At 42.4% G+C, this 18,431-nt stretch overlaps 1 protein-coding gene across 15 annotated transcripts in view; it reads right to left on the bottom strand.

The window, feature by feature from the left end:
- sox6 (SRY-box transcription factor 6) overlaps positions 1-18,431 on the bottom strand; it is a 119,711-nt gene that overhangs the window by 15,747 nt on the left and 85,533 nt on the right. For all 15 annotated transcript variants that reach the window (XM_028401169.1, XM_028401170.1, XM_028401173.1 and 12 more), the window contains 4 exons: positions 16,135-16,214; positions 8,727-8,876; positions 6,594-6,774; positions 6,286-6,473 (listed from right to left, as the gene is read on the bottom strand). In XM_028401169.1, the coding sequence (XP_028256970.1) occupies positions 6,286-6,473; positions 6,594-6,774; positions 8,727-8,876; positions 16,135-16,214 (599 nt within the window). The remainder of the gene's footprint in view (positions 1-6,285; positions 6,474-6,593; positions 6,775-8,726; positions 8,877-16,134; positions 16,215-18,431) is intronic.

The following is an 18,431-nucleotide window of genomic DNA, read 5'->3' as shown; positions in this document are numbered from 1 at the left end:
CAGTTTTATTATTTTATAGTGTCATTAAATTTTTACTGATCACTCTGACACAGAGAAGTAGCAAAAGGACGTGCAGTATCTGGGGAAGCTAGCCATCCTGCCAGAAAAAAGAGAGGGAGAGGCTGAAAATGGAGCCCATCAGTATATGGCTGATATAAAAATGTATTTATAATGTGCAGTACAAGGGAATGATGAGAGGCCATGAAAACCAGGCAATACCAAAATTGAATGCTGCAAAAAAGCCCTGTCAAAGACATGGTGCTTTAACAAAGGAGGACATAAGAACAAATCAAGGCCGGCGAGAGGAGGTAAAGATAAAGAAACAGGAAACAAAAGATGTTAACAGTACACATTATTCCCCTCCCACTCTGACCACGACTGCTGGCGAGCAACCGGTCCCTCCCTCAAATGACTTCAGCATGCAGCTCTCTCCACAACTAAAATTATAGCGGTGCACTCCGACTTGTAGTGGGGAGCTGCTGCCCACAATAATCTCATCTGCCCTGCCTGTGCTTGTCTTTTGTCTTTGAAACTGGGTAACAGATGTATTTGTTCAGTTACAGTGAAGTCATGAGTCAGTCCAGTGAAGCAGTGGGTCACAGTGGAAGACAGAGAGAGGACAGATAGTAGAGTCTGTGTAACTTCTTGGGCGAGGGAACCCAAAGAGCCCTTGTCAATGCTGTAAAGAGAGCCTTAATCTGGCTGGCCGCAGAACATGTGCCGGAGGCCTGCTGCTCTGCCCACAGGGTGTATTCTGGGCAGAGGCGGGTGGCGGACGGCCCTGTGCATTGTGCCGACTCCTTCCCTATATTTAGGCAGCATGCTGCCAATCCTGACACTCCTTCACTCTCTCCTTTGTAAATAGCTTTAGGCTATAGGCGAAGATATATGGCCTGGGTTTATTCCAGTACAGGTGGAAAAATAAAATACACCGAGGAGTACAGTACACTGCAGTGCAGATAAGTATCTTTTTTGGGGGGGTCGTGTTTGGATGTGAAAACTCTCCTCATCCATGTGATTTTTAACATTTTTACTAAACACCATTATTGGACCCTTCCACAGCAGATAATTCCTGACTACATTTTGAGCCACGACCATACTTTCTCACAATACTGATACATTTTAATTACAAAGAATTCAAGCAAAAGTGATATTAAAGGTGCTTTAGTAATGTACATGTTTCATGAGTCAGATTTTTTTGCCAAAATATAATTATATAGCAACGTATTTCTGGGAAATCTGACAGCAGTTAGTGCTGTACTTTGGGAGATCTTTAAGCAATTTAAACTCTCTTCCATTTTTCCTTGACATTGGAACGAATACGATGGCATAAGTTTAAAGTTTCATGATCTGAACCTTTAACAGCTGCACAACCCTAAACAGCCACTTATATATTTGATAATGTGCAGAACTGGCTCTAGTTATATCACACACCTGGTATGTGGCAAATTGAAGGCAATAGTTCGGACCACAAAGCAGGGCTTTGTGTATCAAGTGTCAGTCACCACTGTGGTCTGTAGCTCTTGAGTGAAGACTGTGAGGGTCTCAGACTAAACCCCTCAACAATCTGTCCCAGTCCTGATGGAGACAAAGACCACACTTTAACATGGCTACAGCTTCTCACAGCTCAGCGCCTCATCTGTTTTGTATTTTTATTGTAACCAGTTGCAGTGTTATTTATAAGTCTGCAGCTTTCCAGTAGTTTTTGCTAGTTTTGAACCATTTAAATGTTAAGTATATCCAGCCATGTGGTGAACCCACAGTTCCTTTCATACAGACGGTTGCTCTCTTTTTACCCATAGCCATCCCTCTGCCCTGCTAAAGGCTAATGCAGGCAGCAGAAGCAACAGTAGCAGCCACAAAAGGCTGGCATCTGTTCTATAGTAGTCGTAGTCAACGTCACACAGAGCAGGGACGGCCAGCCATTCTGGTTCCATTTGTTCTGCCAGGGCATCACCTCATTTGTTTGAAGCAGAGGTAAGAAAGGGATTTAATTAAATTAAGGCAGTTAACCACATTGTGAGCTAACCCTTCCTGGGCTTTGTGCCAATTTAATGTTTACTGGTGGTTTTTAATAAAAAAAAGATATGTTATTGTCATTGAATCGGTTCAATTTTGTTGGAAGGAAAACAAGTCAAACCAACAAAATGTGACCCTTAAGTGCCAATTTAAAAATGTGCTTTTACTCCAAACAGCTAAATTTCTTCTTCAAGTGAATGCTGTCTGCTTCGTGACATTCTGGGATCATTTGTCTGGTTGAATGAAAAAATTCGAATTTACAATGCAGCTCAGATATGCTGAAAAACTGTGGGCTTGCTTGCAGATCCTTCTCAGTGTTATGACACATTTTTGACAGTGTGTTAAGTTCTTACTCTTTCTGCACCGCTGAGATCATTTTTGTTGACATCAAGTACTTCCACGGGTTTCCAACTTCCCAATGATCCAGAACTGTTCAGAGCTAAGTTGGTTTAAAATCTCCAGCCTTATCAAATCCTCCAGCTTGCAAACAGCAGGATATAAGAAACTGCAGTGCTACCAAAACCCTTTTCACATATGGACAAAAACCTGAAGACTTGTTGGACACTGGGGCCATTATGTTCCTACTGCAACAATACCAACACCAGACTATAAATGGTCCTTTGTAGGTAGCCTATTCTTTTCCCTGTCTTTTGTGCCTTGTGGTGAGTGCGGCATCACAGGTCTTAACCACCGGGGCCAGCGGCATTTCTAAGCGACTGCTGCAGGCCAGGAATTCACCATGTTAAATGACAACTGTAGAAAATAATGGAGCCGCCACCGCCAAATGACCCTACCAAGATGCTGTCTTGATGTCTTTCTGGGGAATAGGCGAGAGAGCAAAAGACTTGACCTGGGACAGGAGCCCGCAGGCACACGCAGTTACACACACACAGGCGCATTTTATCCAGAGTCGAACATTATTTTTATTCTTTTGGCAAACGTGAACAATTGGACAAAGCATTAATGTAAGCAATCTTCACAATAGCACTTGCTGGCTACAGCCAGTGTCTGGAGCTGAGCATAATCTAATTTGGATGGGCAAACCCTTGTATGCCAAGGATTTACATTGCAGCCAAAATGCCTTGGTTTGCAATTTCCAAGACAGCAGTCGAAAAAGGAGCAGAAAATTGCTTCCAGGGCTGCAAACCAGACAAGATTATATTCAAAGTCTTTGTGAGGGCTTTGCCTGAATAGAGCCCTGGCATCACACACACACGCATTGCATGTACGTGTATGCTTGGACACACACATACACACACACACTCATACGGGGTGTGAGGTGGGGGGACAGTAGAACCACTATAACCAATAGGTTAGGAGTCTGGATTTTGTGGAGCACCATGTAAGCTCTATTTGAATATTTACAGGCTGAGCTTTGGGATATGGGAAATGGACAATTGTAGTCATCAATACTGAGGAGAGAGGGTGTTGTGGGGCGGAAAGGGCGGTTCAATAGGTTAATACACTGACCTTTCACCTTTTGATTCCAGTTAGGGACATGTCAGCAGAGGAATATATTTTATCTCACACAACCACCAGCGCTTTACATCACATGCTGCATTTTATTGGGCCTTAAGAAGGAGAAATTGATGGATCTGTGTAGAGTTCTGTCATACCTGACTAATCAGGGTTCAACATCAAGGTTTGCTGTAAGCTCTGGGGCAGATACACTGCAGATATGTCCAAACTTTTTTTCTCTATCTGTCTGTTTTTAATCCTGGTCACACTTGACACTATATCAGTTAAACTTATAACAGAGACCAGTATAATAGGAGGTAAAAATAGATTGAGTTGTGACAGAGGAAACAGTTGCTGGGGCAGAAAACTGAATTAGCGCTACTGTTATCCCACTGCTTTCTGAGTGAGAGGAATTCAGCTGCTCATTAACAGCCAATTTACAGTTTACAAACAATTACACTATTGATGTCTGCCGCAAAGCCTTGTTGTACCTGTTATATATGCTGACTGTGCAGCCAACACTTTTTATCAGTGACAAAACAGATGAACAGGGTTCCATTTCAAAAACTCTGTTTTGTGTTTTTAGCTTTTTAATTACATCCAATTTGTATTGATGGAATTCACACATTTATAAAGATGTTGCTTTAATATCTCAATTTTTTTCTTCTTCTGCAGAGCCACTGAAAATGTATTAGCAGAAAGTGCTTCATCTCTGACCGCCCAGCTATATATTCCAAAAGGCCATAAATGCTGATGACAAGACAGCAACATACTGTAGCGGAATCTCATGCATGCACCATATGAGTGAAAACATACAGACACGCATGCTTGATATTTATTCACCCATAACCCTGAAAAACAGCATGTCCAGTTATAGCTACAGTGCATAATAGAGGGAAACAATTCAAATGGTTACAAATGGATTCAGATGTACTGTATATGACTGTAGGCATGCTTGGTGCATTCTAGGTAAAAGCTTCCACTGGGTGAAGAGAAGATGGTAAATAATGGAACAAAGTAATTGCCCTCTGCAGACAATAATACCTTTAGATAAATATTTCAAAAAGGCAAATTGCAGAAGGGTTGTAAAAGGTTTTATTGTACTGATGGGATATAGTAAAAACAGACAAATAAGAAGACAAGCAAGAAAATCCGCTCCTGAAAAACATGAATATTTTACATGTCCTCAGGTTAAAGGCTTGTGGACTGTAGAACAGAGAGTCTAGTCTACACTCTGCTCTCCTAGGTCAATGTCCAGGAAGGGGAAGACAGTGAAAGCTGGAGTCGTAGTGATAAAGATTAGGGAGGGATGCATTGTAGTGTTCAGATACACTTTGTATGAAAAGATGAATTGATCCATCTGTAAGCAGCACTTAGACCCACTCCTCTGCCCGGTCATTACAGTGGGATAAATCAATATTTAATATCCCCCTCTAACAGCCACACTGAATGATCTTAACCTCTCCTTAATCCCATTTATGTTACCTTTCCAGAATATTCTTCATGTAAGCTCTCACTATGATAAACTTCCAAACAAGAGACTGGGAGGGGAGCTATTAAACACCACGCCATATTTATGTCAGGTGAGGTGCTTTCTTAAAATATTAATATTCTGAAACTGACCAAAGTGAAAGCTTTTATCTGGGCATTCAAACCTTTCTAGTCTGTTGCCTTGTTGTATCAGCAAAAGGCTCTCTCTCCTCTCATTTCACTGCTGAATTACAACTGACGGTTCTTTATTGCAGCCAAAGGATGAAGATGATGGGGCAGTTCTTTTAGCTGACTTGATACTGTGAGGCTTTCCTCTAATTTCACACCTTCCTAATAGGACTAGTGTAACTGAAACTAAGAGATGACTGTATCTCATTTTGATTTGTATAAAGTTTTTTTTTTTTTTAAATAAAATTAGCTAATTTTTGTGTTATCAATACTATGGTCAATTTTTATGATTTTCTTTTGCTGGACATTTTATTTAAATGTAGTTAATTGCCAGTTAATGCACCTGTTTGAGTGCTTAAATTCGGGGACAGCTGTAAAAAATTAGATTATAGACAAATTGCATATTGCAGTAGTTGATTGCCACCTGCATAGACAGTGATCACTTCCCAACACTGAATTAGAGGGAAATCAAAATAGATATTCATTGACTTTTTTACATATACATTGACCTAGTTGAAGCTGTTGGTTGAAAGTGTCAGGTGCTGAAATATTAATGAGCATCGCTCCCAGTTTCTGCCTGCTCCTCACAGCCAACTGGCAACATGGCATCAAGCTGAAGAGAGGAGGACAGCTTTTTTCTTTCCTTGATTGACTCATCGATTGAAGATATTTTTAAGGGGAATCCCTGGGAGTGTGTGCTCCTGGTACAAAGCAGCCCCATCCCGTGTCAGGGGACGGAGAGGGCTGCAAGTCGGCTTTAATTGGGCAGAGACTTCAGAGTCTTCTTAACCCACACCGGGCACTGCCATGGCCTGTCACGGCCCTCACACCAACATCAACACAGAACCTTCTAAACACACACACACACACACACAAATGTATTCATACTAATTTTGAGTAAACATACATGCACACACTAAACGATGCCAGCTCTTATCAATACGACCACCCTGGATGTGGATTAAAGAAAATTACTAGCCTTAAGAATTACTGCTATTTCAAAATGTTCCACTTTCTTCAATAGTTTCTTTCCTTTACTACTTGCAGGGTGAACTGAACCCTCTTTTGGTCAACTGCTTTTTTTTTACTTTATGGAAGAAGACCTGAATCGGGGACAGAACAGAGACACTAAATAATACTGGTCCTTACCTTGTCAACTCTGCAGTTGTTGAGGCCCACTGAACTGAGGGCGGAGAGCTTCGCCTCCATGCCCTGCTGGTGATGTTGCAGCTGTTCTCTCTGGATCTGCTCCCTCATTTTCCGAGCCTCCTGAATGGCCTTCATCACTGTGTCCTGGTCCCCAAACAACGCGGTAGAGTTTAGGCTGGACAAAATATCTGGATGAACAGAGCGCAGAGTAAAATTAGTTGCCAAGATCACAGACAAAAAATGTGTGTGTGCATCAAGCATCAAGCAAGGGATATTGTCTGTGAAATGGAGACTCTCTAAGCTCTTACCCAGCGATGATCCCCGGCCAGGACCTCCTCCAAGGGGGCTGGGGATGCCACCCTTGCCGAGGAAACTATTAGGACTGCTTTTACTGCCGGGGAACATATTTTGTGTCGGAGATGTAGGAGACTTGACCAGTTCTGATGTTTTAGGCCGAGCAGACAGGTTGAGGGGCTGTGTTCCTTCCTCCTAAGGCAGCAGATAGTATGAAACAAGACAGATGTGAATGGGTTCTCCCTCCTCCTGTTTAGAGGAGCTCTGGATTCCCAGACAGGGACACTTTTCTGTTTCTGGTTAATTATAGGATCCCCTGACCCACACCTCCTCCACAATCCCTCCCTCTTTTTTTCCTCTCCTCTCCTCTCCTCTCCTCTCCTCTCCTCTCCTCTCCTCTCCTCTCCTCTCCTCTCCTCTCCTCTCCTCTCCTCTCCTCTCCTCTCCTCTCCTCTCCTCTCCTCTCCTCTCTCATCCATCCTTACTTAGGAACTGTGCTGCTGCGATCTTCCTCACAGTTGCCCAGCGCCTTTGTTCACACTAATTAAAGCAGATTCTGTCTCTCTGTACATCTTCATCTGTTCTCCCTCTCCTCCTCCCTGCTCTCTATATCTGCACTCTGGTTCGAAGAATAAATAATGACCAGATAACGGCAGTGCCAATGATCAAAGACAGCTGTTCTATTCATCAGATGTCGACTACATTATCTACTTCATTAACTTGTTTTCTAATTTCATTCCTCATTTGTGCATACTTGGTTTTATCACAAGCTTTGATATGCCTATTTCTAAAAAATATGATGTGAAGTGTGGTTCTGAGATGAGATCAGTGGAGGATGCATTTGTTTTGGGCTGTATGTTCTGCTCGTTGCAGTTAAGATACTGATGTGAGATTGAGAAGACTATTCTCCACATTGTTATTCTAACAAATTTTACCTGTAGGTAACTGAAAAAATATATTTTTTAATTCCATGAACACACTGCCCTTGCCTAAATACAAACAATTTAAACATTTGCATCCCAGAAGAAAATGAACATAATGTACATAATGTACATGTACATATGTACAGAATAAATCACTGTGTACACAGCAGACTTTTAAATCAGATTAGGGCTCATGCTGTCATTAACAGTGTTTTTCAAAGCCCAAGTGTCTCCTTGTCCAAACATATGGCTCAAGCATAGACTGCCCCAAGGCCTTGTTATTGCCGTGCCAATAACAGTTTGTCATGCAGTGGAGCTGAAAACAGACAAACAAAACTGAAGGCAATCTGATTCCAACTGGACTGTGGAGATGGGAGGAGGCCAGTGTACGTTTGCCATCCACTTAGTTATGTATGATTAATTTTATTCCTTTCAAGTTCTTGATTTAAGGGATATTTTACACTTTATTATTTAAATAGAATTTTTGTTGTAATAATATTAACATAATTTCATTCCATCTGTTGTGATATATATACCAATTGTATTCATATGATGACATTACAGTTGAGCCAGTTTGATGGAAATTCCAGGAGGCAGGGGACCTGGATGTGTGTGAGAAAAGAGCTGGAGTGCTTTCCTGCTATTTCAAGACATGATTTATGGTCTCTCTCCATTGTGATATTATTAAGCTAAACTACTTCAAATGGGTGTATGTTTCTGATTATGGCCTTAGTGAGTGGGAATGATGTATTTGGCCTTTCCGTTGCATGGAGGTCTAGTGAAGTCATGCCATACAGAAGCAGAAAACACATCCTGTATTTGGTTTGTTTACAAGACAAAAAAAAGCTGTCAGTCCTACTCTTTGCTCTTTGTCAGCAGTTACATAGCACCACTGTAATGGTTTTATTCTATTTGAATTGCAAAGAAAGAAAGATTTTCATTGTGGAAAAAAAACACATATGTTCCACAAATTACTAGCTTGGAGCAGCGATAGCTATAGCAACCATGTCCACAGACTTTGGGTAAAGAGAGAGGGCCTTGTCTAAGCCCCAGAGATTGATGGCCTGTTAGAGGTTGGGTTCACCACTGGCTGGCTGTAACACTGAAGTAGTGAACATTGTAGGTGCTAGTTTATTCAGACAACACCAACCAGGCTTGGCTAGGTCAAGTACTACTCAAGGCTCGGGCTGGTGGGTGGGCTGGTGGAAGGAGTTGAGTTTGTACCTTGACTTGAGTGATGGGGCTGGAGGAACTCTTGTCATTCTTCAGAGATGAGGGAGAAATGGGCCCGCTTGCATTGAGGGGCTGGGGGAGTGGAGGCATCTTGGCTCCAGGAGAGACCTGCATGCTGGCAAGCTGGGCGGCATACAGTTGCTGTAGGGAGGTGGAGAAACCCGCAAGGCGTTAACATCCAAATCCAGCAAACATTCAAAGTTTTATATTCTGTCTTTTCCTCTCCCTAGAACTCTCTCTGCTTCTGTGTCTGCCTTCATCTCCTCCTCTCTCTTTTGCGTCTTTCCTCTCTTTCCATGAGGCTGGCAGAGAACCTCCATCAAAGGTCTTAACTGTATTTCAAAGGCTGAACCCAGAGAGAGACAGCAGTCTTAAAAACCACACAGAGATGGCTTTCATTCAAAATACTTGGAGCCCCTATTTTCCACTCATCACAGAGAAAAGTTTGCCGACTGGATGCAAGTGTGTTAGCATAGATCTTTCATTTCTCTAGATCTATACACAACTTCCTATTGAAGTGTCTGGCTTGTGATTTGTGCCCAAACAGCCATATGAGATGGTCCTGTTCCACAACCAACCTCAGTTGGATTGCCATCAGAGAATATGTTAAACACTGGCATTATTAAGGCTTAGAAACCTGTACAAAGAGCACTGCTGTTAGCACTTTTGTTTTCTTTGGTATTATGTCAGTAATATTTCCAACTCTTGGTGACATTACCACACAAGACCACAGTTCAAATGAAGCACTCAGCTACAGTTAACAGTGCCTCAGAGGCTGAACTTGAAGAGAGCTGTTTATTGTTTGAAGGATCATATCTGTCTTTTATCCTGGATAAAGTTCCAGTTTAATGTTTTGTATTTATTTCTTTTGTCATAAAAACCCAAATTAAATTTGATTTGAATTATGCTTTTCTTTTTGTGCCTAGATCCCAAAGCTTCCACACTATTGAGGCTGCTTTTGTCCCAGGGCTGCATTGACTGGCCACCAGGTAAGTGATGAAATTGGGTTTTGTCTCCCGCTGCAAATGGCAGGGGTCTGTCAAATAGAACTACTGTCTGAGAAAATGTGTTACTCCATGTAGCCTTAAACCTCACTTCATCAGACAGATAGCACTCCTTAACTCCCCCACTGGCTTGCTATCCTATCCTCAGAAGAAGTAAGCCTCATGGTTTGTTGTGTTATTCAGTCAGATGGCCCTGTCAGAAAGAATCAAATTTCTTTTCCGCTGGCCAATCAGCAAAACTTGTCTCATTTCTGGGTTTGACTGGCCACATACAGACAGCCTAGCCCTGCTGGCCTCACCTTTGGCAGTTTAACTGAAGACCAAAGCCAAACAAAGCACTTTATGTCTATGCACATATCACCAGATATAAACACATATGTGCTCCTGTAAGAAACTTTATCGCTGCCACATAAGCGGCAGTACAAAAGGTTCATTCTTCCTGGGGACCCGGGGATAACAACAGCACATGGGCAGCGGAAATGACAGACTGATTATGTTCCCACAATGATAGCACTGCTTCCACCTCCCTCACAAGCAGCCTTTTGTGTCCAACAGGATCGGACACAGGAGTGGACCTAACTCTATTTTCTTCTCATCTGAGCTCGATTTAGTTAATGTCAGTGGTATAAAGACATTTTGTGTGTGTATATGTGTGTGTTTGTCTGCGTGTGTGTGAGGCTGGGGAAAAAAACTGTGACTGTGAGGGAGAAAAAAGAGTCTCCACTCACTGTCTGTCACTCCAAGATACATGGGAGTCTTAGCAGAAGAATCTGTTGGACAGATGTTTGCTAACAGGCCTGTTGATGGGCATACCCCTGACCTTTAGTGGGAAGAACTTTATTGTCCCGGAAAAAGAGCATAATTAGACTTTGCCTCAAATTGCACACAGTCAGGATACCAGCACTGATTAGTAGGTCAGTGCAATGGGGTGAGAAGCAATAGTTACCCTTGTGACCAGGAACACTCCAAGAGCCAAAGAACAATAAATGCAATCAAGGAGAAAGTGTGCATACAGAAACAGCGCCAGTGTTGAGTTTATGTAGAGTAGAGTCTGTTGCTTTAGTGTTATGGCCAGTTTGGTTTAGTGAGATTAAATAAATCAGCAGTAGATATAATGTGGATAACAGAATTGAAATATATTTAAATTAGAAAACAAAAACCTCAAGATGTAATGCAGGAAGTTGTCAGTTTAATGAGCTCTGTGGTGTTAGAGGGATGATGCATTCTGCCAAGGCTGGTCTCCCTAAGCAGAAGACATCTGCCTGCTTCCCTCAGTTGACTCTCTCACATCTGATAGCCCCTTCTTCATATCTACTTGGCAGGTGGGGGCAGCAAAAGGTTCATGGTAATGAGGGTCAAGCTGAATGTCAATGCTCCAACTACAGGGTATTAAAGGAGAAGTTGAAAGCCGTAGAGCACATTGTAACAGTGTTCATGGAAAGCATTAGAGCAACAAACTAAGACAAAGCTTTATGATGGTGTGAACATAATAGCTAATAGTGGCACTGAGGATGTTAAAAAAGAGAGCTGAAAAAATGTTTTTGTTTAGTATGAAGATGGACGCAACATGCCATTTTTCATTATTAAAGATGTGCACATGTATGATATTGGATACAAACGAACACTGGATCTAAGGTCTTTTCTTCTGACCTCATCATTGCCTGTTTCCCAGTAGAGTGGAGCACATCTCAGCAAGCATAGATTCAAAGTGAGAGCAGCATGCTCAAGGTCAGCCTGTTAGCCTCTGGTAATTAAAAACAAGCCCTCTGGAGGCAGCAGAGGTTAAACGGGGAGGTTCACTTTTCTGCCTGCGACATTAAACTGAGATTACACAGTCTGCTGATGATGTTAGACATCTCGGAAGTATGATGTGCAATTAGGACGGTCATCATCTGTTTGTTTAGTTAATAACAATGCTGATATTGCAGTACAGTATACAATAATAACAACTATGGGAGGGGTACATTTATCCATCTGCAAATATGAGCGGATATGTCTTGTAGTATAAAGAGAAACTAAACATTTAGAAGATTTTGGCATTATGATCATCCTGTCCTAAAAGACATATCTCTCTTTGTGTCTGAGTGTGTCTGTTTGTCTGTATGTCAGCGTCTCATTCACCTCTGCCTGGCCTGGGCACTGAGCACTGGGCTGGATATGAGGGCATTAACTGTGCTTCAGTGCACCACACCATTTAAAAGGCAGCACAGCGCCAGCCCCGTTTGCCACAAGGCTTGTACAGGCTCATTGCCCAGGGCGACCATGCAGGCTGACCCAGGCTAGGCCCAGATGTCAAGAGTGGAAGAAGGCGTCCTGGTGCACTGTGCCGATGCTTTCCAGTATGGCTCAACATCTGTCTCATCTGCTGGCACCCAACCTGCTCTGCTCTAACCCTTCCTCCCTCCTCTCGCCTTTCTCTGTTTCTGTCTTACAGCTACTGTATGCATATTTACGTCCTTCTCTCTCAGTTTATCGTTTGCATATACGCACATACAATTTGCAGTCTGTCTTGTGTAAGTGTGGGTGTGGGTACTACAGGCCCAGGGGCCCCAGAGCCAGCCCTCCCATTCACTGCTGCTCACTGCATTATCAACTCTATCTGTCCATCTGTCCCTCTGTTCACCACTGTCTCCATCCAGCTGCTCACCTAGCCGTCCTATTAGCTAGCCTTTCTACACACTCTAGCATTGCAGCACTGCTCTGGGTTACCTTCAAAGACCAAGCTCCTTTGCTCATAAACACAGAAACAGCTGCTCTCTACAGTATGTCTGTTCTCTCCTTCCTCCCCTCCTTCTCTCCCTCTCTTTCAAAGTCAAAAGTGCTTCACTTGTTAATGGTAGAAGTCGTTTCTTCACATCTGTACTACACAGGCATTTACATCCAAACAAAAGATAATGTGTGGTTTGCTGCTCTCCTACTTTCTTCCTGTTTGTCCCTGACTGTGTAACAGCTCTTTTCTTATCGCTGCAGTCATGTAGGGCAGTAAGTACTCCTTCAGATGTGTCTGTCTGCTGCTTGAGATCTCGTCCGGGTTGTTGCTAAGCATATGGGCCGCTTTTCATCTATACAGTGGGAGCATGAGCTGAAGCAGATCCCAGGTTTATCATGGGCCTAGAGTGATGCCATAGCGAAAGCGGCAAAATGTAATTGCAGAGTTAAGTCTTATCTCAAGCAGCTTGACTTTCAGTGTTAAAACATGAACGCGCAACGTTTTTGGCCTGAATAATTCAGGGGAGAAGAAATGCAAAAGATATATATGGACAGAATGAGAAAAAAACAAAAGAAAATGGGGGGTAATTGACAGAGAAAAACAAAAAGTAAGACATTTAGAGATGCTTTAAGATGTAGATGGAAAATTGGAAAAGCAAGACATAGATACGGTAGGAGAAAGAAATTGGAGCTTTGATTGAGTGAAAGCAGAAGGTTTTGTGTTTATTTAGTCCAACAGTGACACTACATATGGAGAACCCAGATGTTCTGTTTTATCCAATAATGCTTTTTTTAATAGCCTAAAAAGTCTGCTTTCAATGATAAAAAACAGGTTCTTAAAGGCCGTCCTACTGTTCGCTGCTTCTATAACAAATACAGGTTATTGTATATTAAGTTTATATTCTCCTAGACCACATAGTTTGCACTTGATGAATGAAACAAGGAATAGTGCACAAACAACAAATTAAATGCTATCCCAAATAGAAATTTCTTTTGTGAAAATTAGGGAAATTCTCGTCTTGTCTCTTCACTCAATTGAATATAGTAGATGTCTGAACAGATTGGGGTACAATCTGAGCACAATTTCCTCTGTTAGGTGAGATGTGTCAGTTGTAATCAGTGAAGGACAGGCGGGGATGCAGCCATTGTTTCCTGCTGGTCCTGGGCTCATCCCGACTCTGTGTGGGCACTAATGAAGAGGGGCATGTCGCGCTGGGATAGTTTACCCGCCTCCTCTCCTGTGAGTTGCGGACCAGAGCCAATCTGTCAGGAAAACATTGAGTGAAATTGCCCTGTGGTACAGCAATGCCTGGTGACAGCCACTTGCAGACTGCCAGCCACCAGAGTGATGCTACCACCCTGTATTGACAAGCAAATTACAGTCTCCCAACACTCAAACGCATCCTGGAAGATTCATTTACATCCATCAGCCGTAAGCCTTTGTTACCTTGTTGGGTTTTTCTTCTCTTAGAGCGAAGGGGCGGGGAATGGGGGAGGATCCCAGACTGTTATGACAGAGGAGATTGTGAAGAGGCTGCGTTGCCAACATTAAGACTGATGGAGCGGCTAGCCTCTCTGGCTGGATGGCTGATCACATTACCGCTGCAGCATTGTGGGAATTAATTCCACCAATAAGATAATTTTTTAAGGTTCATATATTGCACAATCTAAACTGAGTAAATTGGTGAAAATTATACCTTGCCATGCAGCTGACAGGGAGAGCTATTTTAATTGAGGGGGGCAGCCTATTCAGCCATATGTGTGTGGGATTTTGTGTGTGTGCTTGTCTGTGTGTTTAAAGAAGATAAACAATATGTTTGGAGGTGAAAACTGGAACATTTCAGGACAGTTCCAATGTTAATAAAGAATTGGGATTCATTGTGCAAAATGTAAACTCAATAGTACAATAACACAGTTTGTTTTCTAGTTGCATCATAGTGCTTTACATAATGTGTTACTTTTTAAAGTAGAAGTGAATCTTTCTTTCAAAAACATGTATGTACAGTAAATGTACTTTTCAATAGTTTAATTTTGAAGAAGAAAGGTGCTGGTGTGAATATTGCTCTAAAAGGGAGGGAACAACTCAAACTTAATTCCATGTCTGGGTTGATATGATGTTTTTAATCATACCCGGCTCCCAGTGCTTTGTAGAGGAAGTAGTGTCAGTCACATGGTTTGTTGATCCCAGCTATGTCGAAAAGGGCATGTTTGACTTGCCTTACTGTTTTAAGGGGAATCTCTAGGCAGGGTAAATAGCAGCCAGCAGGCGGAATATGTGACAGGCTGACAGACTTCAATTAATGGAAAATGCACCTCTTTTTGTTTACTGTGTTCTGTAAAGGTCAGCCGAGTCATGGTCTTGGAGGCACTGTTTCTGCCCATTCCCAGGGTTAGATACATAATCAGAATTAATGACTCTAGACCTGTCTCCCCTTCTCACCCCAACTTTCAGATATATGACTGTCTCATCTGACCTCATACACCCCTATAAATAGACTCAGCATGCCTGACGCTCCTTTGCAATAAACTTCACCATGCTCAAAGTAAGTGACACACATACACTCGAGAAACGTATTCAGAGATTCAGCCTCTAACGTTTACTTTTACAGATGCACATCTTCAAACATGAGCAGACTCATTTAACACCTTACATGCTTCTAATAGCTCTTCTTGTGGCTGCATAATGACGCACAGCCCTTCAGAGCCAGCTGCATGCATTGTTAGAACTTGCCAAGGCTCGTTAGCACTGACAGTGGTAGCCTCCGAAGGACAAATGCCACATATATCAGTGTGCAAAGAGTTTCCACTACAGTTGTGAGCTTTCTTATTTTATGTTATGATACTTGTTGACAAAGCAGTAGTGGACACTTATTTTGACAGATTTTTTAATGGTCTGTGTGCTTCTTTTGTGTCCAAAGAACAGCACAATGAACAGCAATCCCACTCTTTATTTTTCTATCCCATTCTATTAGGATTTCTATCCTAAATGTAGATTTTTATGTAAACAAAACTTAGCAAGAAAATCATTTTCACACATTTGGACATAAACAGATCAGATCGAAATTAGCCCTAGTAACAGGGGTGTTTAAATAGTAACAGTCTGAACTGTGGAAAGCAGTTAATTATTTTATATTAAACATTATGGCCTCAGGTTAAGCCCTGACCTGGGTTCAGCTCTTTTAAATGCTCTGTGAGAAAAGTCCTGAAGGAGCCTGTAGGGCTTGGAGCCTATCTTAACAGGTTTTTGTGGCTCAAAACCAATACTGAGCATCACTTTGTATCACAAACCGTGATTTAATTTTATTACCCATATATTCATTCAATAATTGTTTTCCACATGGGGGTTGTAGGGGCCATACTAGATAAAAGGAATAAGAAGGAGATTCTTCCACAGCCAATTGTCGTCTGATAAATTCACTGGCAGGCGATTAAGGCAACCAAAGTGATTCTTATTCTCTCTAATAACTATTATCTTCCTAACTCCTCTGTCTGGCAGAGCTAGTGGGGATAAATCCTCTATAAAATAGGATAAATTACATATGTAAGGTGATAAGCATGCGTGAGCTGGGGGCCTCCAGGATTATTTAGTGTGCAGCTCATTACTTAGCGTGCAGCTGCTTTGCTATCCTTTCTGCACTGAGCTTGGCCAGCGTCCCTAGCATTCTTTGTCATAGTACTGTACATACCTGAAGCTGGAGGGGGCTGAGTCCTGACGCTGCTGCAGCTGCCATTGTGGATGGAATGAACTGCACTGGGTAGTTATCACCTGTCAGAGAGGGAGAGAGATAGACAACAATGCATACAGGTTCAGACAATGAGCCGGCCCACAGCGACCAGGCAAGTGCCAACATGGATTCTGGGCCCTCCGCTACTTTTGCCACAGCAATGTGGCACATTGCAAGAGCTCTCGGCTTCAAGCCCAAACATCTGCATTAACAAAAGGCTAAGGTAGTTTGACTGGAGCAGGATTACTAAGGAACGTTGCACACCATTCCCTCCTACTCCACCTGCACACTACTCATTCTGGAACACCATGACAACGTTAACGACAACATACACTAGTTAAACAAGTCACAGGTTATTTTTTAAGGTTTTTGTGTTCATGCATGTGTGTTTATGTTCTTATTAAATGTTAAATATAACCTGTGGTATTCAGTTAGCAATTATGTGAAAGGACCAGCATGTTCTCTCAGGCAATTCATACAGCTGTAGGCTTGTCTGGCTATTGTTCAACACAACATTGTTTGTTTCTGAGTGATAGCTTTGGCAGCACAGTGAAAGCACTTGTATGCAAACTGGTTAGAACAAGTGTGCAGTCACAATAACACAGGTAGAAAAACATTCTTATCTCACATATCGCTGTGAACAAGCAAGAAAGAGCTGATCTCCAAATAGCAGCTCTATTCATTACTATTCACTACAGTTGGCATGCCATCAGCACGTTTTGTCAGACGGGGATATAAAAACGGCTGCAGTATGAGGGATATCCAAGGGGGTACAGAGGCTTTTATACACTCAACCTCACGTGTTAAAGATGGACACAACATCCCCAGTGAGACGGGGCAGCACAGTATTCGAAAGGTTGGTTTGTGTCTGAAGGAGAGGAGGTGGGGTGCACAGTGGGAGTGGGGAGGGGTAGTTGGCCTTCACTCAGACCCCACTTCTGCCTGTCACTTCTCCTCACAAACATATGGAGCCATTAAGACACAGACAAGGTAAATGTATATACCTTCTCTTTCACTTTGCCCTCGCCCACAAGCCTCACTCTGCAATCTTGTACAGCACAGCACAATGTGATACAGGCCATGGAAATTCAATCCTCATTTAGTAGCAAATAAAATCACACAGCAGAAGTGGTTTCAAATAGTGCTAGGTTGGATGTGAAGGGGTGCACTGTGGTTATTTCCACACCTCCTCTTTTTGGTATCACTTTCTCCCTGTCTCGTTTGCTCTGTGCTCTGTGACGTAGGATTTGGGGATAATAAATGGCTGGATGTCTTTAGATGTCATGTGAAACCTGGGGAAGGGTCACATGCTATACGGCAACTGCTGTGGGGTCTCAGGCTCCGGGGTCTAGGTCTTGGGTGCACAGAGTCTCAGACTCATGCACAGTATGAGCTTTGCCAGGTTATTGTCACTCACTAGTGAAAAGAAATTACATTTTAACCTTTTTTTGTTGTTGTTTTTGTTTTGTTTTAACCAGTGCTGGTTCTGTGCCCAGAAGTTGCATTCTAAATGCTAAATGGGGAGGGGGAAGTGGTGCAAGTGACACCATGGTCACAACAGGCTATATTTCCCTCCTCATGTGGTGCCATGAAATATAAGTCATAGATCTGCTGAGGGTTGACAGATGTAGCCGAGACCTTTCTTAGGTCAGATCAAATGATGATGAATGAACTGTATGACTGCAACCTTTGTGCATATCTTTTCACTGGCTTTTAAATTTCATTTAATTATCAAAGTTGTCTCAAGTAAAAAACAAAATAACATGATATAAATTACAAATCCCTCAACATCAGGAAAGTTAAAATATTATAACTAATAAAAAGAAAACAGAGCACAGAGAAAGTATCAACTGTCAGCAGGAGGTCTCATGGGAACCTAAAGACTATGGGGTCACGCTGCAGGTCCATTAGAGCCACCTCTATGTAAACAGTGTGAACAGTCCAACTTGTATCTATTTGTTTTAAAGATGAGTTGGTCTTTCTATGACTGTGCTTGTCTACCATGAAACACCAGGCCATTGAGCACAGCCAGTGGATTGGGTGATGACTTGCCACTATGGTGCCAGAATGACTGTTGCCATGTGAGCACCACAGGGTTGGGGGGTCATAAGCAGTGGTCCCTGGGAGCTGTCTCATAATGGTAACATCAGATTAGTGCGTCTTAGTCTTGGGAGTGAATGCTTGGCCACTCACTTCATGGAGAAAGCACAAGGCAGCATCCTGTAAACCCTGCAGGTGGTGATGATAACATTGTACTC

Source organism: Parambassis ranga, chromosome 3 (assembly GCF_900634625.1).
Source record: "Parambassis ranga chromosome 3, fParRan2.1, whole genome shotgun sequence".
Classification (NCBI taxonomy): domain Eukaryota; kingdom Metazoa; phylum Chordata; class Actinopteri; family Ambassidae; genus Parambassis; species Parambassis ranga.
This window is presented reverse-complemented; position numbering and strand designations above follow the sequence as displayed.